Source organism: Schistocerca piceifrons, chromosome 2 (genome assembly GCF_021461385.2).
Source record: "Schistocerca piceifrons isolate TAMUIC-IGC-003096 chromosome 2, iqSchPice1.1, whole genome shotgun sequence".
Lineage (NCBI taxonomy): Eukaryota > Metazoa > Arthropoda > Insecta > Orthoptera > Acrididae > Schistocerca > Schistocerca piceifrons.
The window spans coordinates 840821316-840847757 of NC_060139.1; the positions used below are offsets into that span (position 1 = coordinate 840821316).

General features: G+C 41.7%; 1 protein-coding gene across 1 annotated transcript in view; it reads left to right on the forward strand.

The window, feature by feature from the left end:
• The window catches only part of LOC124775917 (laccase-5-like), a 121912-nt gene that overhangs the window by 23313 nt on the left and 72157 nt on the right, over positions 1–26442 (forward strand). The window contains exons 5-6 of the mRNA XM_047250761.1: positions 12300–12538; positions 23084–23240. Coding sequence (XP_047106717.1) covers positions 12300–12538; positions 23084–23240 — 396 coding nt within the window. The remainder of the gene's footprint in view (positions 1–12299; positions 12539–23083; positions 23241–26442) is intronic.

Genomic DNA, 26442 nt, shown 5'->3' on the forward strand with positions numbered 1-26442 from the left:
CAATGACGCCCAGCTGCACATGCATAACTCTTATAACTGGGGTAGCTGTATCTCCAACAGATGTGAACGTATAGTGACTGACTTTATTCTGTTAGCAATGTAAAAATGCTCATGCTACCTGGCAGCACTGTTTATCAGCTCCTGGTCATGCAAAAAGTTGATTCACTGTGCTGCGTGTGGAAGCATGAACACCAGGGTGAGAAAGATCATGAACAGTGTGGAATATTTGCTCACACTGTGTCGCAAAAATGTATGGGCATGATTGATTTTGTGATGTATCATACAATAAGGCAACTTGCAATGCTAGAACAAAAATTTGCTTAAATGTGTAACAGTATTACCACTGTGTAAATAGTATCTGTAGTTCCGGGTCCGTGCACTGAACATCAACAATGTCTGGCCATGACGCTCCACTGATAGTATCGCATGCCCATGAGAGGTAATCCATAACCATGGGTATTTCGTGAATGTCCATAGGAAGCTGTCCTATGTACTCTAAATGTCTTATGCGGCAAGCTAAGCTTTGCTGAGTAATTCTCTGGTAAGTTACAAGGAGAGGTCAATGATCACTGAAGATGGTAAATGTTCCCATTTCAACTTTGCTGTAGAAGTTTTTTATAACATTGTATGTTACCAGTAACTCTGTTTATTGCTGACCAAAGGGTTTGAGTGTGTGTAAGTTTATGAGGAAAAAATTCTGATAGCTGCCAAGTTCCCAACATCCATTTTAACTCTACACCAATGGCCATCTGGCTAGCATCTAATGTTAAAGATAATTGTGCAGAGTGACTTGAATGGAAGAGAAATGTAGCTATTGTGAATGTGTCCTTAAATCTGCTAAAGGCTTCTGTCATCATTTGTCTTCATGGTACTGAGCATTCGCCAGTGGTGTATTTACCTTTAAAAACAGCGTTGAGAGGGGCTTGGATTTGTACAACATTTGGCAAATGCCATCAGTTAAAGTTTATTATGCCTACAAAATGTCTTAATTCTTTATAAGTTTTTGACTGAGGCACCTTCAAAATTGCCTGAATGTGGTCTGGGAGTGGTTTGACAGCCTGTGCTGACACATAATCCCTAAAAATTTAATAGACAGCTTCTGTAATGTGCACTTGTTTGCATTTAGGAGAACACCTTACTGCTGGAGGTGTAGAAATAGCAACTGTATATGCCCCTTGTGTTCTTTTATAGAGAGAGAGAGAGAGAGAGAGAGAGAGAGAGAGAGAGGGAAACATTCCACGTGGGAAAAATATATCTAAAAACAAAGATGATGAGTCTTACCAAACAAAAGCGCTGGCAGGTCGATAGACACACAAACAAACAGAAACATACACACAAAATTCAAGCTTTCGCAACCAATGGTTGCTTCCTCAGGAAACAGGGAAGGAGAGGGAAAGATGAAAGGATGTGGGTTTTAAGGGAGAGGGTAAGGAGTCATTCCAATCCCGGGAGCGGAAATACTGACCTTAGGAGGAGAAAAGGACAGGTATACACATATCCATCCGCACATACACAGACACAAGCAGACATATGTAAAGGCAAAGACAAAGCCTTGTGTCTGTATATGTGCGGACGGATATGTGTGTGCGTGAGTGTATACCTGTCCTTTTTTCCCCTTAGGTAAGTCTTTCCGCTCCTGGGATTGGAATGACTCCTTACCCTCTCCCTTAAATCCCACATCCTTTCGTCTTGCCCTCTCCTTCCCTCTTTCCTAATGAAGCAACCGTTGGTTGCAAAAGCTTGAATTTTGTGTGTGTGTTTGTGTTTGTTTGTGTGTCTATCAACATACCAACACTTTCGTTTGGTTAGTTACATCATCTTTGTTTTTAGATATATTTTTCCCACGTGGAATGTTTCCCTGTGATGTAACTTACCAAACGAAAGCGTTGGTATGTCGATAGACACACAAACAAACACAAACACACACACAAAATTCAAGCTTTCGCAACCAACGGTTACTTCATCAGGAAAGAGGGAAGGAGAAGGAAAGACGAAAGGATGTGGGTTTTAAGGGAGAGGGTAAGGAGTCATTCCAATCCCGGGAGCGGAAAGACTTACCTTAGGAGGAAAAAGGGACAGGTATACACTCACACACACACACATATCCATCTGCACATATACAGACACAAGCAGACATATGTAAAGGCAAAGAGTTTGGGCAGAGATGTCAGTCGAGGCAGAAGCACAGAGGCAAAGAAGTTGTTGAATGACAGGTGAGGTATGAGCAGCGGCAACTTGAAATTAGTGGAGGTTGAGGCCTGGTGGGTAATAGGAAGAGAGGATATACTGAAGGGCAAGTTCCCATCTCTGGAGTTCTGATAGGTTGGTGTTAGTGGGAAGTATCCAGATAACCCGGACAGTGTAACACTGTGCCAAGATGTGCTGGCCGTGCACCAACGCATGTTTAGCCACAGGGTGATCCTCATTACCAACAAACACTGTCTGCCTCTGTCCATTCATGCGAATGGACAGTTTGTTGCTGGTCATTCCAACATAGAAAGCTTCACAGTGTAGACAGGTCAGTTGGTAAATCACATGGGTGCTTTCACACGGGGCTCTGCCTTTGATCGTGTACACCTTCCGTGTTACAGGACTGGAGTATGTGGTGGCGGGAGGGTGCATGGGGCAGGTTTTACACCGGGGGCGGTTACAAGGGTAGGAGCCACAGGGTAGGGAAGGTGGTTTGAGGATTTCATAGGGGTGAACCAAGAGGTTACGAAGATTAGGTGGACGGCGGAAAGACACTCTTGGTGGAGTGGGGAGGATTTCATGAAGGATGGATCTCATTTCAGGGCAGGATTTGAGGAAGTCGTATCCCTGCTGGAGAGCCACATTCAGAGTCTGATCCAGTCCTGGAAAGTATCCTGTCACAAGTGGGGCACTTTTGTGGTTCTTCTGTGGGAGGTTCTGGGCTTGAGGGGATGAGGAAGTGGCTCTGGTTATTTGCTTCTGTACCAGGTCGGGAGGGTAGTTGCAGGATGCGAAAGCTGTTTTCAGATTGTTGGTGTAATGGTTCAGGGATTCCAGACTGTAGCAGATTCGTTTGCCACGAAGACCTAGGCTGTAGGGAAGGGACCATTTGATGTGGAATGGGTGGCAGCTGTCATAATGGAGGTACTGTTGCTTGTTGGTGAGTTTGATGTGGACGGATGTGTGAAGCTGGCCATTGGACAGATGGAGGTCAACGTCAAGGAAAGTGGTATGGGATTTGGAGTAGGACCAGGTGAATCTGATGGAACCAAAGGAGTTGAGGTTGGAGAGGAAATTCTGGAGTTCTTCTTCACTGTGAGTCCAGATCATGAAGATGTCATCAATAAATCTGTACCAAACTTTGGGTTGGCAGGCCTGGGTAATCAAGAGGGCTTCCTCTAAGCGACCCATGAATATGTTGGCGTATGTGGGGGCCATCCTGGTACCCATGGCTGTTCCCTTTAATTGTTGGTATGTCTGGCCTTCAAAAGTGAAGAAGTTGTGGGTCAGGATGAAGCTGGCTAAGGTAATGAGGAAAGAGGATTTAGGTAGGGTGGCAGGTAATCGACGTGAAAGGAAGTGCTCCATCGCAGTGAAACCCTGGATGTGTGGAATACTTGTGTATAAGGAAGTGGCATCAATGGTTATAAGGATGGTTTCCGGGAGTAACAGATTGGGTAAGGATTCCAGGCATTCGAGAAAGTGGTTGGTGTCTTTGATGAAGGATGGGAGACTGCATGTAATGGGTTGAACGTGTTGATCTACATAGGCAGAGATACGTTCTGTGGGGGCTTGGTAACCAGCTTCAATGGGGTGGCCGGGATGATTGGGTTTGTGAATTTTAGGAAGAAGGTAGAAGGTAGGGGTGCGTGGTGTTGGTGGGGTCAGGAGGTTGATGGAGCCAGGTGAAAGGTTTTGTAGGGGGCCTAAGGTTCTGAGGATTCCTTGAAGCTCTGCCTGGACATCAGGAATGGGATTACCTTGGCAAACTTTGTATGTGGTGTTGTCTGAAAGCTGACGCAGTCCCTCAGCCACATACTCCTGACGATCAAGTACCACGGTCGTGGAACCCTTGTCCGCTGGAAGAATGAGGATGGATCGGTCAGCCTTCAGATCACAGATAGCCTGGGCTTCAGCAGTGGTGATGTTGGGAGTAGGATTAAGGTTTTTTAAGAAGGATTGAGAGGCAAGGCTGGAAGTCAGAAATTCCTGGATGGTTTGGAGAGGGTGATTTTGAGGAAGAGGAGGTGGGTCCCGCTGTGACGAAGGATGGAACTGTTCCAGGCAGGGTTCAATTTGGATAGTGTCTTGGGGATTTGGATCATTAGGAGTAGGATTAGGATCATTTTTCTTCGTGGCAAAGTGATATTTCCAGCAGAGAGTACGAGTGTAGGACAGTACTCTCTGCTGGAAATATCACTTTGCCACGAAGAAAAATAATCCTAATCCTACTCCTAATGATCCAAATCCCCAAGACACTATTAAAATTGAACCCTGCCTGGAACAGTTCCGTCCTCCGTCACAGCGGGACCCACCTCCTCTTCCTCAAAATCACCCTCTCCAAACCTTCCAGGAATTTCTGACTTCCAGCCTTGCCTCTCAATCCTTCTTAAAAAACCTTAATCCTGCTCCGAACATCACCACTGCTGAAGCCCAGGCTATCCGTGATCTGAAGGCTGACCGATCCATTCTTCCGGCAGACAAGGGTTCCATGACCGTGGTACTTGATCGTCGGGAGTATGTGGCTGAGGGACTGCGTCAGCTTTCAGACAACACCACATACAAAGTTTGCCAAGGTAATCCCATTCCTGATGTCCAGGCAGAGCTTCAAGGAATCCTCAGAACCTTAGGCCCCCTACAAAACCTTTCACCTGGCTCCATCAACCTCCTGACCCCACCGACACCACGCACCCCTACCTTCTACCTTCTTCCTAAAATTCACAAACCCAATCATCCCGGCCGTCCCGTTGTAGCTGGTTACCAAGCCACCACAGAACATATCTCTACCTACGTAGATCAACACCTTCAATCCATTACATGCAGTCTCCCATCCTTCATCAAAGACACCAACCAATTTCTTGAATGCCTCAAATCCTTACCCAATCTGTTACCCCCGGAAACCATCCTTGTAACCATTGATGCCACTTCCTTATAAACAAATATTCTGCACATCCAGGGCCTCGCTGCGATGGAGCACTTCCTTTCACGTCGATCACCTGCCACCCTACCTAAATCCTCTTTCCTTATTACCTTAGCCAGCTTCATCCTGACCCACAACTTCTTCACTTTTGAAGTCCAGACATACCAACAATTAAAGGGAACAGCCATGGGTACCAGGATGGCCCCCTCGTACGCCAACATATTCATGGGTCGCTTAGAGGAAGCCCTCTTGGTTACCCAGGCCTGCCAACCCAAAGTTTGGTACAGATTTATTGATGACACCTTCATGATCTGGAGTCACTAGATACACTAAAAACAATTGAAAATACAAGGTTTTGCAGATCATGTCTAAACTCCATGCACTCGCATAGATTCCTCAACCGTCAATCTGTGTCATCAATATGTCTCCACAGGACTTCTACCTTGTTTGTATATTGAGATTAATAACTATGATAGACACACATATTAAACCAAGCAGAAGCTGAACTTACATGTAAACACAGTAAGTACAAACTTGTGCAACTTATTTAAAATGCATACCAACATTTAATGCACCTGAGGTAAAGCTGAGACAATTCTTTCTTGTCCACTCCTACTCTATCTCTAAATTTCTGGAGCACCATAATAAGTAAACCTCATTTACGAGACATATTTTGTGTTCAGACATAATGACCTTTCTAGACTCTGAGAAGCTCATCTGCAGAAACCATTATGGTTTTAGGAAACACCAGTCATGCGAGACACAGCTGACCCTCTTTGTGCATGATATACTACAGGCTCTAGATACAGGCTCCCATGTTGATACCATATTTCTCAACTTTCGAAAGGCGTTAGACTCAGTTCCACACTGTCGCTACAAAAAGTGTGCACTTACGGGCTATCCAATGACATACGCATTTGGATAGAAAGTTTTCTAACAGGCAGGGAGCAGTATGTTGTCCTGAACAGGGTAACTTCAACAGAAACAAGAGTAACTTCAGGTCTGCTCCAGGGCAGCGTAATAGGTCCTCTGCCTTTTATGATTTACATAAACAGTCTGGTTGATGGTATTGACAGTGGCCTTAGACTGTTTGCCGATGATGCTGTAGTCTACAGGAAAGTAGTATCACATGAAAGTTGTGAATAAATCAATGAGGATTTGCAGAAAATAAATGCGTGTTGTAATGACTGGCAGTTATCCCTCAATATTAGTAAGTCTAACCTACTACGTATAACAAGGTGAAAACCCCCATTAATATATGAGTACAAAATAAATGATCAGCCTTTTGAAGCGGTAACATTAGTCAAGTATCTGGTTGTGACTATCTGAAATGATCTCAAATGGAATGATCAGATTACACAAGTAACGGGTAAGGCGAACTCTAGATTGTGGTTTATTGGTGGAATCCTGAAGCGATGCAGTCCTTCAACAAAGGAAATAGCTTACAATATGTTAAATCGTCCAGTCTTAGAGTACTGTTCGTCTGTATGGGACCCTTACCAGTTGGGTCTGATTCAAGAGATTAAGAAGCTCCAAAGAAGAGCGGTAAGATTGATGACTGGTACATTTAGCCATCACGAGAGTATTACAAATCTCATAGAAAGTTTGAAGTGAGGCAGACTTGCAGAAAGACGATGCGCTAAACAGAAGGGGCTGCTCACTAAATTCCGAAATCCAATCTTCACTGAGGATGTAGAGCATATATTATTACCACCAACTTTCCAATCGCGCAATGATCATCATTCAAAGATAAGGGAAATAAATGCTCGTACTGAGGAGTTCAGACAGTCATTTTTCCCTCGCAAAATCCGCGAGTGGAACGGAGGGGGGGAAATATGACTTTGGCACGAATTGTGCCCTCCGCCCCACACCTCTTGGTGGCTAGCAGAGTATATATGTAGATGTAGATGTAGATATTGTTAATTAAATTTTATGTCACTTCATACTATAATTTACCTTGCATTGATCATAAAGTCTGACTTCATAACTACTGCTGTGATATAAAGAAGCAATGTAGTACGTCAATTTATATTATTAAATACTTTGTTGTGTTGAACACGTTGTCACAATGACTACTGTAATCATAAATTAATTATATTTGCCCATGCTCTTTATCATATATACATACAATGCACTATAAATGATTTCTTGGACCAAACAACTAAATAGTCTTCCTTCTGTTTATGAGGTAAGTGTAGTCATGAGGAAGCCCCACATTTTGTTTCTGACTTCTGAATCAAACAACATGGCCCTTACTGTGTTCATGATAGTAGGATTTATTCTTACCATACCATTCAGAATATCCTTTAATTGTGTAGTCAATCATTATACTTTACTTTTTACACAATTCCTTGAAAAAAAAAGGACTTCTATACTTGCCTCCTTTGTCACATCTTATTTTTTCTGTCTTCAAAGTAAAGTGAGCTTTTCACTTACTTATTACTTGGTACAGTCTTCTGTTTCATCTGATGTGTGCAAAAGATAGATTTTCAAGAAATATGTATAATCATCAAGACACATCAAAGAACGTTCTTCACTTAGATAAGTTGGAGGGCATGTTTTATCATATACGCCAATGTGAATAATCTCAAGAGGTCTAATTGCTCTGAGGCCACACAGTGTTGAGTGGTTTTCTTATTTTCTTCACCATAGTATCTGTTCTGCAACAGGGCGTGTCCTCTTCTGTCACAATTTTGTCCACACCATCATAGAGTTCTGGTATTTTCTTCAAATACTTGTAACTTAGATGCCCTAGTTTCATCATTGAATTGTTTTCTTCTTATATGTCATTAGTGCTTTCTTTCTTACAGAACATTTTGATGTCAATGATGTACAGTCCATTTTCTGGTGGTTGCCTTCCAAACTAATGTCTCCATCTTTCACAACATTCAAATTTTTCTTGTCAAGTATGGCCGCTCTCCCTTTTTTGCTAATGACATTTACTGACAATAAGTTTCTTGATAGTTCAAGGACATGTGACACATTTGTCAATAACATCTTTTGTGAGTTGATGTCACCAACAAGATAGAAAACACAAAATTTCCATTAGCAATCTTAATTTTTGTACCTTCACAGCTCTTCACATTTGACACAATTTCGCTTTCATGTGACGTGCTCATTACTTCCAATGTCTACAACAAACTTGGTATCTATTTTATCAATATTCTTTTCTTATTTTTCTGTGAATAACACTTCTGAAAGAAAAACTGTCTTTGGTACTATTTTTGTATTCTGATGCTCCTCTTTGTAGTAACATTTCTCAGATCAGTAATTTGTGTTTCTGCGGTACCTAAATGGAGGCAGTACCTTTACTGCCCAAAACTCTCCTAGATGATATTTACCACCTGTAGAGCACTGTGTTTCTTCATTGTTATCACAAAGTTTCTTTTTTCATGCAATAACACAGTGACCCAAACTTCCACATCCAAAGCACCTTACTGACTTCTCGATTTTTTTTATTCTGATCCTTTTTCTTGTAGGCTGTAGCTTTTAATACAACATACATTTCTTCTATATTTTTCTTCATGTTATATCTTCAGATTTAAGTCGTGATTTCAAGTTTTCTAAAGTTTTCTGCTCTTTGCTAGTAGAGTCACAAGCATTTCCAAATGTATTTTGCATTTCTTTAGATGTTTTACAGGCCTCATTAATTTTTATATTGACTGCCATGGTTCACAAAATATAGTGTTGTGAAGGTAGGTCTTTTTTCCTCACTTTGATTTTTTTACATTTTCAGGTTTCTTGATATCTATTGCCAGTAATACCCACTGAGGTCCTTGGCCATGAATATCACATTCATTTCCAAGTCCCATAATGGAAAACTTGCAGCATCTGCTAATTTTGGCACACCATTTAGTGCTACATGTTCTGCTGATTCAAATTCAAATGGCTCCAAGCACTATGGAACTTAACTTCTGAGGTCATCAGTCCCCTAGACAGAACTACTTAAACCTAACTAACCAAAGGACATCACACACATCCATGCCTGAGGCAGGATTCGAACCTGCGACTGTAGCAGCTGCACAGTTCCAGACTGAAGTGCCTGGAACTGCTCGGCCACAGCAGCTGGTGTACTGCTGATGAAGCCATACTGAAACATATGATACACATATCTAATACAGGAAAGGCTGTCTTTTCACACTCGCGAATTACCACTTTTTTACTTCTCCAGATTCCCAGCTCTATTGCACCCATAAACAGTCAAGATAACTCATAAAATCTGGGAATTTTCTTTTACTTAAAATAGTACATTAAATCACAAGACTACAAGAAATTACTGACTTAATACTTTTTTTCAATAGCAACCAACATATTGCCAACTAATCACAGAAACAATGCATACCTACTGCAGCCTTAAATTAAGAGGACAATTTTGTTTTTGCTTACTTTGATCTTTTGTTTTAAATTGCAACTCCAGCCAACATAGCTTTTACCTGTTTGTGCTCTATTGCTAATTCTCTCTGTCTCTGTAAACAGCCTACACAGTCCCTATTTATATTTTATTAGAAATAAAATCTAATTTGAATTTTAAGAATATTTAAGAGGATCTTAAGCCATCTAGAATGATAATCTAATGAATTGTGACAGTAACTATTAGTAAAGCTTGCTAGAACTATTGTACACTATAAGGATTCTTTCTTTCACTGGTGCCATGTCCCGTGCTGATGCAGGGTCGGCATTGTTAGGAACGGATGTGGCTAGGTTAGTGGAAAGGGGTGGCCGGATGCCCTCCGGCCACCACTCCGTACCCCCCTGGGATGGAATTAATGTACCCCTGCTGTCTGCATCTATTGTAATTCATGGAGTAGTGCGAACGTGTTCAGGTGTCTGCGAGTCGTGTAACTGAGGCGGAACATGGGGACCAGCCCGGTATTCACCTAGTGGGATGTGGAAAACCGCTTAAAAACCACATCCAGGCCAGCCGACACGCCAACCGACGTTGGTAATCTGCTGTGCGGATTCGATCCGGGAACAGTGCGCCTACCCGGGTCAAGGAAGCAGCGCATTAGCGCTCTTGGCTAACCTGGTGGGTCATTGTACACTATTAGAATTATATCAATACTAATAGTTCTAAAGGATGCAAATAATTAATAAGCAGTGCTCAATATACATATATATTGTTACAGTTCCTGTCCACACACAAACGTGTATGGAAATACCTAAACTATATGGTCTATACTAACGCATATAAATTGTGGATTTGCAAGGTTTTTTTTTTTTTTTTAGGCTTCTCCATAGTTACGTGTGAAGTATTTGCTAATGTCCAAAGATTGCCACTTTTTTGCTAAAGTGTGATCCTCTAGACACAGTAATTAATGGCTTTTGCTCTGCACAGTTTGTAATCTATTTCAGGAACATCCATCTCCCTAATTTTTAACCATTCTTTACCATGAGGCTTTAGCCCTCTAATGATTTTGGATCCAGACACTATGACTTTGCCATTCTTGAATACCATGTTCAACATTTAAGTGATACATTTTAGTTGTTTGTCTTTGAATGTCTAAGGAAGCAACTGATGGTCCATAGTAGATACTATGGTTCCTTCTTGGAAAGCAAGGCTCATTGTCAGCCATGAAATTATATGCTCAATATGATTACAAAAGCTGCTGCACAAGAAGCAGAGGTTTTAATGTGCACTGGGATATCAAAAGCCCACCAAGAATTTTCTGAAAACTTCAATTTTCTAATTGAAATATTTTACAAACTTCATGTTAATTTAGGCAACCTAAATATTCTTTCAATCAGAAAAATCAGGGCTTCAAAACTATAACAGTGGAATTCTAACAAGACTGCATTTTTAAATTTGAACATCTGAACTATAACAATTTTGAATAAATACAACTTTTTAAATAAGCAGTTTTTGTTGTAAGTGAGATAATCATTGGCAAGTGTTGAAAGAGGGCTTTCAGGTAAGACAGTCAGTCTTGAAGCAATCTGTTGTTAGTGGGTTTGAATTCTGAATAGCTCATCATTTTAGCAAATCATGAATTTCAAATAATTTATAAAGAAAATAGTTCCTTGACGCTAACTATACTCTTATACTCAGTGATCTTTTAACTCTGCAATGGATAATTAAGTTTAGTGAAACTGAGCACACAAAGTTCATGTACTCGTGTATGCATTAAGTTTATAACTGAAAAAAGAAAGGAAAAATATTATTTGAAGAGTGGACTAACAACTAATGGCAGGTGCAGTTATTCTACCCTACAGCTCCACTTCCTGCACCCCCACCCCACTATATTTAAACTGTTTATAGTCCATGCATAACATAATGCCCCATAACACAAGTGCTACATCATTATGCTTAGAAGACATCATTTCATTGTGTTATGACAGAAAAAAATAACTGTTCTCTGATATTACTGATAAACATTTGTAATTAATGTATAGCTTTTAAGGAGCAGCTACTTTTCAAGCATTACAACATCTTATGGTAGTAATATGCTTAGAGTGAATGTGATTAATTTTCTCAGCAAACTAACACAAAAGTACACCTTGTCCTGCTATCGTAGAGGAAATTTTAAGATAGAAACAAACAAAAATGAAGGAAGGCAACCATTCACCTGTAGCTGATTGAGGGGTTGTTCATATAACATGTAACAGCATGAAGATCATACTAGCTTTTGTGAATGTATGTACACACCCTCACACCCAATAACACAGATATTCAAACATACCTAAATGTATCCACCAATGATGACAGTAACACTGATTGTATATGAATTGCTGGGTGGATACATTTTGGTGTCTGTCTTGTTGTGTGTATGTGAATATGTACTTACACAAGATAAAGAGGTGTACTCAGAAGGTAGTAACATCTCTGTGCTTTTACATGTTGTTTTGCGTAACACATCACTGAGCTATATGTGAATTGTTGACTTTCTTTGTTTTTATTGCTTTGTCTTTCTTGTGATGCGATTTTCTTTCCACTTGACATATAATTTGGCCTCACATCCTGTTATGTGTTACGTATCTGTCACGGCAAGTGTTAACTTGTTAACATTAACTTCAAAAGAACTTTAAACACAACACACACACACACACACACACACACACACACACACACACACACACACACACACACGCACACACACACACAGTGATTTTTACACTCCAGTATGTACTTTCTGCAACATAATATGATGTACTATATTACTGCTGTCACTAATGATTCTTTTGTTTGTTGCAGTGGACTCTTTTATAATAAATGGTGGTGAGCGTTATGATTTTGTGATTGAGGCTAATCAGGCACCAGGAAACTACTGGATGAGATTCCGTGGAATGGGAGATTGCCATAAAACTGAAGAATCTTCTGGCAAGGCGGTAGAAGCTCATGCAGAGGCTGTACTACATTATGACGATGCAGCTGTGAACACAACACTACCTGATGGAATTCCTACTTATGAAGAAGGCTATGCCTCTGGAGTGGTTAGTTTCCTTTATCAACAGCATCATCGTTAGCATTATCAGCATCATTATTCTTGCTGAACAAGAAAAAATTAATGCTTACATTAAAAAATATGCTCTTAAAACACACTCGTGACTATATCTGCCTTAATTTCCATTTTGTTTGGATTCTTTCAAATGACAATGAGAACTGTATACATCTGATATGTTACAAAGCTGCATATTTGTCTTTAGAAGTTGGGAAAGCACTAACACAGTGCTGTTGCTCCTCATCTGGCAGCTGTTTAGGAAAAATAATAAAAGTGAAATTATGATAAAATGGGAAGAATATGAGTGTCAATTGCTTCAGGAGTAAAGATAACTACTCACAGAATAATAAAAGCATTGAGCCAACAAGTAGCTCATAAACAAGACTGAGAATACATCTTGCTTTTTTGTTTTTGAAGTCTCTCTTTCACAGTCACAGCAGTTATATAAAGTCTTATTTGTACTATAAATGAATTGCTTTATTTAAATGACCATCAGTATTCTCTCTCTCTCTCTCTTCACGCGACCAGGCCCAGAGGATCGCGCGCCACCACAGTTAGAGCTCTCCATCCGTCTCTGTCTTCTGCTATCTGTCTCCAGTTTTCCGTGACACCCAGCTACAACAGGTCTTCTCTCACTCCATCGATCCACCTCTTTCTAGGTCTTCCCACTGGTCTGCTGCCTGATGGGATCCAGTCCATTGTGATTTTGGGCCATCTTGTTGCCTCCATTCTAACAACATGTCCAGCCCATCGCAGTCTTTTGCTTCTCATCACTCCCAAGATGTTAGGCTCCTTGTACAGCTCTTATAATTCAGTGTTATGGCGTCTTCTCCATTCTCCAGTAGTCTGATCTCTGACTGGTCCAAATATTTTCCTGAGGACTTTCCTTTCAAATGTTAGCAGTCGCTTAAGGTCTTGTTTTCGAGTGCTCCAGGTTTGAGAACCATAAAGTACTACTGGCATTATTAATGTCTTATACAACCGTAGCTTTAGTTGTTGCGAGACACTTCTACATTTTAATATAGGGTCTAAAGAGTGATAGCATCTGTTTCCTGCCTGCAGTCGTGCTTTTATCTCTGCTTCAGTTGATGTTACTTCTGTAAAAAATGATCCAAGGTATTTGAACTCTTTCACATGTTTATACCTGGTGTTGTTCACAATTAAATCTTGAGAGTTCTGGATCTTTCTTCCTATGGTCACATACTCTGTCTTTTCAGAGCTAATTTGTAGACCAATCCTAGCTGCCAATAACTCCAAGGTCTGGATACTTCTCTTCAGATCTTCTTGTGTGCATGCTAATAGTGCAATGTCATCTGCATAGGCCAGATATGTAATGTGTTCATTACCAATTTGAATGCCCTTGATGTTTTCTTTGTTGAAATCCCACATTACCTTCTCAAGTGCCAGGTTGAGGAGGACAGGTGATAGCCCATCTCCTTGGCATAATCCTGTTACAACTTGGAAGCTTTCTGTCATTTGATTGCCTACCTTAACCTTAAGTTTTGTGTCATTTAGGCATACCTCTACCAGTTTGACCAACTTCTTTGGTATACCAAACTCTGTCATAGTTCTAATCAGGCTAGGTCTATGTATACTGTCGTAAGCCTTCTTGAAGTCTACAAACAGGAGATGTATCTCTCGTCCATATTCGTACATTTTTTCACAGATCTGTTTTAGGACAAAAATCTGGTCTGTGGTTGATCGCCTTGCCTGGAAACCTCCTTGGTATTCTCCAATTATGTCTGTTGCTATAGGTTTTTTTCGTTCTAATAGGCAGTTGGAGAAGATCTTATAACAGGTGTTGAGTAGCGCTATGCCCCTGTAGTTGTCACATACGGATTTGTCTTTCTTTTTATATATGGGGCATATCACAGCTACCTTCCATTCCTCTGGTATTTCATGTTTTACCCAAATTTGCTTGATTAGCTTGTGGATTTTGAAACAGAGGATTTCGTCTCCAGCCTTGAGAAGTTCAGCAGGAATACTGTCCTCACCTGGACTTTTACCATTCTTAAGGTTTTTAATCTGGTTCCTTATCTCTTCAATGGTGGGTGGAGGATATTCTGGGTCTACTGTTACTGGTTCATCAAACTCAAGTAGTTCGGCTGGTTCATCTGAGTTTAGTAATTCTCTGAAGTATTCCATCCATCTTCTTCCAATTTTTTGATCTTCTGTTAACATTCTTCCATTGGCATCTTTTATGGATCTGTGTTGATGGTATGTCCCTCCTTTAAAACTTTTCACTTTTCTATAAAGTTCTTTATACCTATTTCCATGAAAGTCTTGTTCAGCTTCCTCCATGATACTTTTAACATATATTCTCTTTGCTTTCCTCAATGTGGCTTGGGTCTGCTGTCGTGTTTCTTCAAACTTCGATTTTTCTTCTTCTTGCATATTGCTTTGTATCCACAGTAGTTTGGCCCATTGTCTCTCCCTGATAGCTCCCTCACACTCCTCATTGAACCACACTCTTTTTCCCCTAGTTCGCTTTGGGATTACTTCTTGGGCTGTTTCTTTAATGGTCTCTGCAATCGCCTTCCAGTTCTGATCTACCACAGTATCTCCTTCCTCTTCATTCAAAGCCTCAAAACGGTTTGTTAGTGCTATCTTGAAAGTTCTTCTTATATTCTCTTCAGTCAGACTCTCATGGTCATATCGAGTGACTCTTTGCATTCTTTTGTGCTTCCTGGCTCTCCATATTGTTTTCATCCTTCCTCTGACAAGGAAGTGGTCTGATCCACATTCTGCACCTCTTGCCGTACTAACATTTTGTATCCACTTCTTTATTCTCTTCTCTACAATTAGGTGGTCAATTTGGTTCACTGTTTTCCCATCTGGAGACACCCAGGTTCCTTTATATATTCTCTTCCTGTCGAAATCAGTACTACTTAGAAACAAGCCTTTTGCAGTCGCACAGCTAACCAGCCTAGTGCCATTATCACTGCTCACATCATGTAAACTGTGCTTTCTGATGGTCCCCATGAAGGCTGCTTCTTTCCCTATTTTCGCATTAAAATCTCCAAGGATAATTTTGTAATGTTCACTTGGTACATTGTCTAAATCCGTTTCTAATTCCTTGTAGAAAATATCTTTTTTGATGTCATTGCTTTCTTCGGTTGGGGCATGACAATTTATATATGTGAGTTTGTGTTTTCCCGTGTCTATGGTTAGGAGTGAGATTCTGGGGTTGATTGATTTAAAATCTATGAGAGTGGTACAGAGTGATTTCTTCACTGCAAAACCAGTCCCTAGTGAGTGGTTTGTTTCTGAGACTCCATGGAATATGACATAGTTTTCCATTTCTGTAGCTCCGGTTTCTGTCCACCTTGTTTCTTGCAGGGCCAATAGATCAATTTGATACTTATCTGCCTCCCTTACTACACATTTTGCTGACCCAGGTTGGTATAGGCTTCTGACATTCCAGGTCCCTAGTTGTATTTCCTTCCATAGTCCTTGTTCTTGCTTTGGTCGTTTTACAGAAATCAGTCCTATCCGAGGCTCTTCTGTGATGCTAGTACTGGTGATTATTTTTTCCAGGACGGGTTGGTAGCTCGTCACCAACCCCCAACCTGGAGGACCAGGATTTTTCATTCAGGGTTTTCTCCCGTAGAAAGATTGGCTTCTCCATGCCTATAGAGGTCTTTCTGCCCTTTTGTACATATACCAGGGAATGACAGGAAAAGGAAATGGTGAGGACAGGTTTGGGATAGGAAAGGGGAGCGACCATCAGTATTCACTGTAAAAATTGAGATTTCATTTACAAATCAGTTTAATGAGATCACTAACAGTTCTCATGTTGAAAATTACTTATTTAGTAACTAGTCCTTTCTCCTCTCCCCTCCTACATTATTTCATGTGATCTCTTATACATAGGCACCTGATTTTTAACACACTACACTACAATAGATACAATATTTTCTTTTATGCATCCTTTTATACATCCACATTCACTTTGTGGTTAAATGTACGTTGCTTCGACTGCACAGAATGCGATCATCTTTTGTTTTGTATTTGTGGCTGTAGCAACTGCTAATCTACGATGGTAGTGGAGTAGATGGTTGTTAGTGGGTATGTCTGCCAGGTTTAGGCGATAATGTTCTTATGATGGCTGGAGGGAGGTTACTATTTATCCATTAGATGTTTTGCTTCTTTAGTAATTTTTGGTTGCTGATGTTTGTTTGGCCATCAGCAAGAATTTTTTTCTATGACTGCTTTCGAATTGGAAAATTTTCTTGTAGTGGTAGATATTTGTTCCTACTACCATCAGCTTCTTCTTTAGGAGTTCTTCAGCTGAACATGCTCAAGTTCAATGGCTGCTTCCCAACCCATGCCATCTGGTGTTTCCCTTTGGCACCAGCTTTTCTGAAGCACACAGATGAGAGGGATCCTTTGAACTAGTGCTTTGCTCCCCCAGTCATCCTGGCCTCAGCCTCCACTACTCTACTGTCCCCACACCCTCTGTGCATCAGTTTCCCCTTCCTATGCCTTGTCACACTCTCCCAATCCATGCCTCCACAGTAACATGATTGTGTGCTGCTCCTCACCAGCTCCACTATCTACATGTCATGTGCCTAGCCTGTGCACCTACCACTACTTCTTCCTGCATTTCTTATCATAAAACCTCCTGCCTTCTTTCTCTTTTGCGCAAAAGTGTTGATGACTCAATGTTTATGCTACACGATGAGCAGTCTCCGTTACTCCTAAATTACACTCCTGGAAATGGAAAAAAGAACACATTGACACCGGTGTGTCAGACCCACCATACTTGCTCCGGACACTGCGAGAGGGCTGTACAAGCAATGATCACACGCACGGCACAGCGGACACACCAGGAACCGCGGTGTTGGCCGGCGAATGGCGCTAGCTGCGCAGCATTTGTGCACCGCCGCCGTCAGTGTCAGCCAGTTTGCCGTGGCATACGGAGCTCCATCGCAGTCTTTAACACTGGTAGCATGCCGCGACAGCGTGGACGTGAACCGTATGTGCAGTTGACGGACTTTGAGCGAGGGCGTATAGTGGGCATGCGGGAGGCCGGGTGGACGTACCGCCGAATTGCTCAACACGTGGGGCGTGAGGTCTCCACAGTACATCGATGTTGTCGCCAGTGGTCGGCGGAAGGTGCACGTGCCCGTCGACCTGGGACCGGACCGCAGCGAAGCACGGATGCACGCCAAGACCGTAGGATCCTACGCAGTGCCGTAGGGGACCGCACCGCCACTTCCCAGCAAATTAGGGACACTGTTGCTCCTGGGGTATCGGCGAGGACCATTCGCAACCGTCTCCATGAAGCTGGGCTACGGTCCCGCACACCGTTAGGCCGTCTTCCGCTCACGCCCCAACATCGTGCAGCCCGCCTCCAGTGGTGTCGCAACAGGCGTGAATCGAGGGACGAATGAAGACGTGTCGTCTTCAGCGATGAGAGTCGCTTCTGCCTTGGTGCCAATGATGGTCGTATGCGTGTTTGGCGCCGTGCAGGTGAGCGCCACAATCAGGACTGCATACGACCGAGGCACACAGGGCCAACACCCGGCATCATGGTGTGGGGAGCGATCTCCTACACTGGCCGTACACCACTGGTGATCGTCGAGGGGACACTGAATAGTGCACGGTACATCCAAACCGTCATCGAACCCATCGTTCTACCATTCCTAGACCGGCAAGGGAACTTGCTGTTCCAACAGGACAATGCACGTCCGCATGTATCCCGTGCCACCCAACGTGCTCTATAAGGTGTAAGTCAACTACCCTGGCCAGCAAGATCTCCGGATCTGTCCCCCATTGAGCATGTTTGGGACTGGATGAAGCGTCGTCTCACGCGGTCTGCACGTCCAGCACGAACGCTGGTCCAACTGAGGCGCCAGGTGGAAATGGCATGGCAAGCCGTTCCACAGGACTAGATCCAGCATCTCTACGATCATCTCCATGGGAGAATAGCAGCCTGCATTGCTGCGAAAGGTGGATATACACTGTACTAGTGCCGACATTGTGCATGCTCTGTTGCCTGTGCCTATGTGCCTGTGGTTCTGTCAGTGTGATCATGTGATGTATCTGACCCCAGGAATGTGTCAATAAAGTTTCCCCTTCCTGGGACAATGAATTCACGGTGTTCTTATTTCAATTTCCAGGAGTGTATTTACCTTCTCCCAGAATTTCCCTTACAATATGCCAGTAATTTATCTCTGTTCTGATGATTTCCCATGCTGTTTTATATTTATTTAACAAATTAAGAATGTATTCGACATCAGATATGCACTTAGCTTTCTTAATTGCAAATTTATAATTATTTTTAAAAAGTATGTGAATGTCTTTATCCACTTAACCATGATGTAGCCTATCACACTATATGAGGGTTAAGATTCCTGTACTACACACATCAAAAAAAGTTTTGCATCACCTAAGTTCCAAAACTTGTACAAAAAATTGGAATAGAGATCAACATAAACACCATTTCCATCCTTTTTATTGCTCATGAAAACCACACATTGCATGTTGTACCGCCATACAGAGAGAGCTCCAGAGGTGGTGGTCCAGATTGCTGTACACACCGGTACCTATAATACCCAGTAGCATGTCCTCTTGCATTGATGCATACCTGTATTTGTCATGGCATATTATCCGCAAGTTCATCAAGGCATTGTTGGTCCAGATTGTCTTACTCCTCAATGGCGATTTAGCGTAGATCCCTCAGAGTGGTTGATGGGTCACGTCATCCATAAACAGCCCTTTTCAATCTATCCCAGGAATGTTCGATAGGGTTCATGTCTGGAGAACATGCTGGCACTCTAGTGAAGCGATGAAGTTATTCCGAAGGAAGTCATTTAGAAGATGTGCATGACGGGGGTGTGAATTGTCATTCATGAAGAGAAATGCCTCGCCAATATGCTGCCAATATGGTTGCACTGTCGGTCAGAGGATGGCATTCACATATCATACAGTCATTATGGCACCTTCCATGACCACCAGCGGTATACATTGGCCCCACATAATGCCACCACAAAACAGCAGGGAAACTCCACCTTGCTGCACTTGCTGGATAGTGTGTCTAAAGTGTTTAGCCTGGCCGGGTTGCCTCCAAACACATCTCTGAAGATTGTCTGGTTGAAGGCATATGTGACACTCATCAGTGAAGAGAATGTGATGCGAATCCTGAGCGAACCATTTGGCATGTCGTTGGGCCCATCGGTGTTGTGCTGCATGGTGTCGTGGTTGCACAGATGGACCTTGCCATGGACGTCGGGAGTGAAGATGCTTATCATGCAGCCTATTGCACACAGTTTGAGTCATAACACGACGTCCTGTAGCTGCATGAAAAGCATTATTCAACATGGTGGCATTGCTGTCGGGGTTCCGTAGGTAGTGGTCATCCACTGCAGTAATAGCCCTTGGGCACCCTGAGCGAGGCATGTCATCGACAGTTCCAGTCTCTCTGTATCTCCTCCATGTTTGAACAACATCACTTTGAAACTTCCTGGCAGATTAAAACTGTGTGCCAGACCGAGACTCGAACACGGGATCTTTGCCTTTCATGGGCAAGTGCTCTACCATCTGAGCTACCCAAGCACAACTCATGCCCCATCCTCACAGCTTTACTTCTGCCAGTATCTTGTCTCCTACCTTCCAAACTTTACAGAAGCTCTCCTGTGAACCTTGCAGAATTAGCACTCCTGAAAGAAACAATATTGCGGAGACATGGCTTAGCCACAGCCTGGGGAATGTTTCCAGAATGAGATTTTCATTCTGCAACAGAGTGTGCGCTGGTGTGAAACTTCCTGGCAGATTAAAACTGTTTGTCGGACCGAGACTCAAACTGGTAGAGCACTTGCCCGTGAAAGGCAAAGGTCCCGAGTTCAAGTCTCGGTCCAGCACACAGTTTTAATCTGCCAGGAAGTTTCACATCAGTGCACACTCTGCTGTAGAGTCCAAATCTCATGCTGGAAACACCACTTTGGTTTGCTCTGAGACATCTCACTTCCCTTGTTGAGAGCCCTTCCTGGCAGAAAGTAACAATGTGGATGCTATCGAATCATGGTATTGATCATCTAGGCATGGTTGTACTACCAGACAACATGAGGCATGTACCTCCTTCCTGGTGGAATGACTGGAACTGATTGGCTGTCGGCCCCCCTCCATCTAATAGGTGCTGCTCATGCATAGTTGTATCCATCTTTTGGGTGGGTTTAGTGACATTGCTGAACAGTCAAAGGCACTGCGTCTGTGATACAATATCTACAGTCAATGTCTGTTTTCAGGAGTTCTGGGAACTAGGGTGATGCAAAACTTATTTTGATGTGTGTATTTTTATCTGCAGCAAGTGCGTGAATTTTAGACTTTCTGATGTGGAAGAAGGGTTCTGATTGCTGTATTTCTTATAGCATTTATGACATATTTTTCCAAAGATTTCAGTTAGCACATTTAAGAATTGATGGGTTGACTAATTAGCTGTCACAGCATGTGTGACTGATTCATTTCAGTCTATTAGTTTAATCTGGATTTTAGTTGGTTTAGCTTTTGTTCATTAGTGAACCAAGTAACTCTTCCCTGATCAGCTAAATTACTCAGTTTCTGTCTTATTGTTTAGAGGTGTCCTGAAAAACAGCTCTTTGTGATCAAAAATACTAGTTTAACTCTGTAAGATTGTCTTATGTTTACCTAAAAGTTTCATTTTCTATTATACTGCTGTGCAGTGAACATTAGATTAACATACGAGGGTCGGTCAAAAAGTAATGCCTCCCATTTTTTTTCTACTTAAAGAAATTAAGTTAAGTGAAAAATTTGAATTTGGCGCCATTCCTCAAACCTTCTTCTGCAATCCACTGCAGTAGTAACTTTCTGTGTCAACAGGTGGCAGCACAGCAGAAGTTTGTAAGATGGCCGACATCGATGTTCGTTTGAGACAGCGTTGTGTGATTGAATTCTTGAATGCAGAAGGTGAAATGCCCATACGCATTCATGAAAGACTGAAGAAGGTGTATGGTGTTGTGACAGTGGATGTCAGCACTGTTAGACGATGGGTTTGTCGTTGTAAGGAAGCTGAAGGGCAAACACCGTTGACTGACGAAAAACGGAGCGGCAGGCCGGTGAGTGCAGTGACTCCACACAACATTCAGCAAGTTGATGACATCATTTGTGGTGACCGTCGGGTGACTGCAGATGAAGTGTGTTGCATTATTTCTCTTAGTAAAGGCAGTGTGATCACGATTATTAAACAATTGGGGTACTCAAAAGTTTGTGCACGGTGGGTTCCAAGAATGTTAGCCGATCAGAATAAAGAGGCAAGGAAAACAATAGCCTCCCAACACTTGCAGCGCTTCCGTTTGGAGGGAGATGAGTTTCTGAAAAAAATTGTGACCGGGGACGAAACATGGGTGCATTTTTTTGAACCCGAATCAAAGAGGCAGTCAATGGAGTGGCGTCACACAAGCTCGCCGAGGAAGAAAAAATTCAAAACTGTGCGATCGGCAGGGAAAGTTATGGCAACAGTTTTCTGGGATACAGAGGGTGTGATTCTGGTTGATTTTTTGGAGCAGGGATGCACAATAAATTCTGTTCAATACGTCACAACCCTCAACAAACTTAAAGCACGTCTTCAGCGAGTTCGCCCAACAAAATCAATGGCAGATGTTCTTCTTTTGCATGACAATGCATGACCACACACCAGTCGTCACACCTCTGACGAGATTGTCAAAATTGGATGGGAAGTTTTGCCTCATCCCCCATACAGCCCTGACCTGGCACCATCAGACTTCCATCTGTTCGGGCCACTAAAAGAAGCTCATCGTGGGATTCATTTTGAAGATGAGGAGGCCGTCAAAACATCCGTGCGTCAATGGCTTAGGAAGCAGAGCTGTGATTTTTACCGTGCTGGGATACATGCCCTTGTTCAAAGATGGACCAAAACTGTAGAGATGGGCGGAGATTACATTGAAAAATGACAAAATGATCCTCAATGTTGTGGTTTTCAACCTATGTAATTGCATTTAAATTTCCTGACAATTAAACGTAGAAAAAAAATAGGAGGCATTACTTTTTGACTGACCCTCGTACATTATTAGCAAGGTGTTGTTATCTACGAAAAGAACATTACACGTTTGTCAGGGCCTAAATGAACAAATGTTTATTACTGTTGAGAAGGCAATAATGAGTGAAAATGCAGTACATCATAAGAGTTTAGGACTGCAGGCAGATGACACCTACATTATGCAAGATGTTAATATAATCTGGCTGCAGTCCTTAAACCTCATGCAATACTTATTAAGCCAGAAAAACTTGAAGAATCACAACTACAGTACAGCTAAAGACTCAAAATTTGATTTTACATGTAGCTCATTTAAATCCATAATTACACAGTTAAATGTTAGGCTTTTATTTGTCTAAATCAATATACTACCATGTTTCAGTCTATAGTAACATATTTTAATAGATATGGTTGAGTCTAAATCTCCATAGTGAACTAAAAAACAATTTCATATGGCATCCTTATGAATAATATTTAAGTAACTCCTTAAGGATCAAGACTTATTTATTTTAAATTTTTCAGCTTTTCAACCCAGTTCAGGAAACTAAGCCTGATTACCTTGCAAACAGAACTATTATTAGAGTTTCTGATCTTACAAACATTGATACTGATTCTGCAATGAATGTTAGTGGAGATCCAGATAAAACAGTATACTTGGGCTTTGACTTCAAATCTTATGGTGAGTTTCAGTTATCTATTTCTATTACAGCAATGTAGATATGAAGAGTGCCATATTTTGTCAGAAATCCAAAATAATTCTAATCATATCTTCTCATTTAGACTCTTTCACAGTCATGAATTAAAGGAATCTGTGTTGGATTCATTTCTGATGTAGGCTAGTGAAAGCTTTTGACATCTGATTTCCTGAAATGCTTTAGATGAATATTTATCACAATGTAAAAGGGCAGATGGCTACTGACCATATACAGGAAGCACTGAATGACAGACAGGCACACTGAAAAAAGATTTCTAGATAATATTTAGCTATTGGACAAAGTCCTTCATCAGATGTAGGCAAAACAAAGTGCAACCACAACTGCAACTTACACACACATGGCCATAGTCATCTTCAGGTGCTAACATCTGACTGCAACTGTGTCTGAGGTGATCAGTGATTTTAACTGGAATGTGTAGTGGGATAGAGAAGAGGTGTGGGGCAGGGAAGAGGGAGTGTGTGCAGATGGGATAATAGGCCACTAGGTGCAGAGAGAAGGGGCCAAAAGTAGAGAAGGGGAAATGACTATCAGGGCTGGAGTGGGAGCAGTGAAGGTAAGAGGAATGTGGTGAATAGCCAATAGTGAAAGTTGACATGGGGAAGGTTACTGGATGGAAGGATGTGTTGCAGGGAGAGTTCCTACCTGTGCAATTGAGAAAAACTGGTATTGGTGAGAGGAACCTGGATGGCAGTCTGAATTATTGTCACAAACAACAACTTGTCAGAAGAATTCTGCAATGAGCAAAATAAAGCAAGTAGATATTATAGCTGTGTTTTCTCTAAATCCACGCACTAGTTCCAGAGAAGTTGTGAGATATTCTGAAATAAGTCTCATCCACATTTCGTTGACAAACAAATTCCATCCTTATCATATGTCACTGCACTGGCTGAGTCAGGTTAAACATCAGAGGCTGTTTAGTGTGAACATTTTCAGTGGAATATTAGACTATGCAGTTGGGTTTCACTTCAATGAGGCAAACTCAGCATTAACAGATGTACACAATTTCTTACCAGAACAGTACTTACTTCCCTAGAGATGGTACCACTTGAAATACACAGAAGAGCCAAAGAAACTGGTACACCTTCCTGATATTTTGAAGGGCCCCTGCAAGCACAAACACTGCCACAACATGACATGCTATGGACTCAACTAATGTCAGAAGTAGTGCTGGAGGGAATGGACCCCATGAATCATGCAGGGCTGTCCACAAATCTGTAAGAGTATGAGGGGGTGGAGATCTCAACATCACATTACAAGGCATCCCAGATAAGCTCAATAATGTTCATGTCTGGAGAGTTTGGTGGCCATCGGAAGTGTAGAAACTCAGAAGAGTGTTCCTGGAGGCATTTTGTAACAATTCTGGGCGAGTGGGGTGTTGCATTGTCCTGCTGGACTTGCCCAAGTCCATCAGAATGCACAATGGACATGAATGGATGCAGCTGATCAGACAGGATGCTTACATATGTGTTACCTCTCAGAGTCACATCTAGATGTATCAGGGGTCCCATATCACTCCCACTGCACATGCCACACATCATTACAAATCCTCCACCAGCTTGAATAGTCCCCTACTGACATGCAGGGTCCATGGATTTATACAGTTGTCTCCATACCCATACATGTCCACCTGCTCAATACAATTTGAAATGAGACTCGTCTGACCAGGCAACATGTTTCCAGTCATCAATAGCACAATGTCGGTGTTGAGGGGCCCAGGAAAGGCATAATGCTTTGTGTCATGCAGTCATCAAGGATACGTGTGTGGGCCTTCAGCTCCAAAAGCCAATGTCGATGACATTTCGTTGAATGGTTCACATGCTGACACTTGCTGATGGCCCAGTATTGAAATCTGCAGCAATTTGCAGAAGGGTTGCACTTCTGTCATGCTGAATGGTTCTCTTCAGTCGTCATTGGTCCTGTTCTTGTAGGATCTTTTTCTGGCAACAGTGATGTTGAAGATTTGATGTTTTATTGGATTCCTGATATTCACTGTACACTTGTGAAGTGGTCATATCAAAAATCCCAACTTCATCACTACCTCGAAGATGCTATGTTCCATTGCTCATGCACCAACTATAACACTATGTTCAAACTCACTTAAATCTTGATAACCTGCCATTGTAGCAGCAGTAACTGATCTAACAACTGCACTAGAAAACTTGTTGTCTTATATAGTGTTCCCAACCACAGCACTGTATTCTGAATGTTTACATATCTCTGTATTTGAATATGCATGCCTATACCAGTTTCTTTGGTACTTCAGTGTATAAAGATGTATGTGATACTAGTACACTGGGTGCCCAGTTCACTGCTCATCTAGCACTGTGCTACTCTCTGGATAGGATAAGGAGGCATTCAGATTATTTGTTTGTCATTGATGAAATACAGTGGAATAGGCCTTCTCAGTGATAGAAACTTAAAGTCGTAATCTGGATATTAAAATTGATGTTCACGTTACATGTACAATTAAAATTTCTTGTATACAGCTATAATCTTAAATATTAATGTCAGTATCATCCATATCCTGGAACTCTTTTATATTCTAACATTGTTTTTTTTGTCAACCGGTCATATAGTTTTATTTTGAATGTTTTAAATAACAACAAGAGAAACCTTATGAAAAATTTTGTGGACATTCACTTTATGGAAATTTCCTGTTAATGCTTGCCTGTGCTTTGGCGTGTTAATTTGCACCTTAATCTGAGTATCATGTTTGTGAATTGTTTCCCTGCTAACACATTCTTTAATGCTTCCTGACAAAGAGTACAAACTCACAGATATACAGATTCACAATTGTTAGTATCCTAAGCTTAGTAAAAACAGGGTGAGAGTACTCTTGTAGTCTATCCATTACCTGTACAAGGATGTCCTCACTAGATACACATCCATTGAAACTTTGTGAAACACTGGTGGTGAGGACAATATACAACTAGTAATGTAGTCCACACAGAAAATTTGCAATTCAGATCCTTTACTTGCACTTAGACATTGGACAAACTACTGTTTTTTGAGTGCAGTAACCTAATACTGAAGTAATTATTCACAAAAGTTTGTGTGAGGCAAAGAAATAATTCACAGTCACAAATTAAAATTATTAAATCACTGTCTTTTAGAACCAACATTCAAGTAGTATGGGGATAATGTGTACAGGAATTATCATTTTAA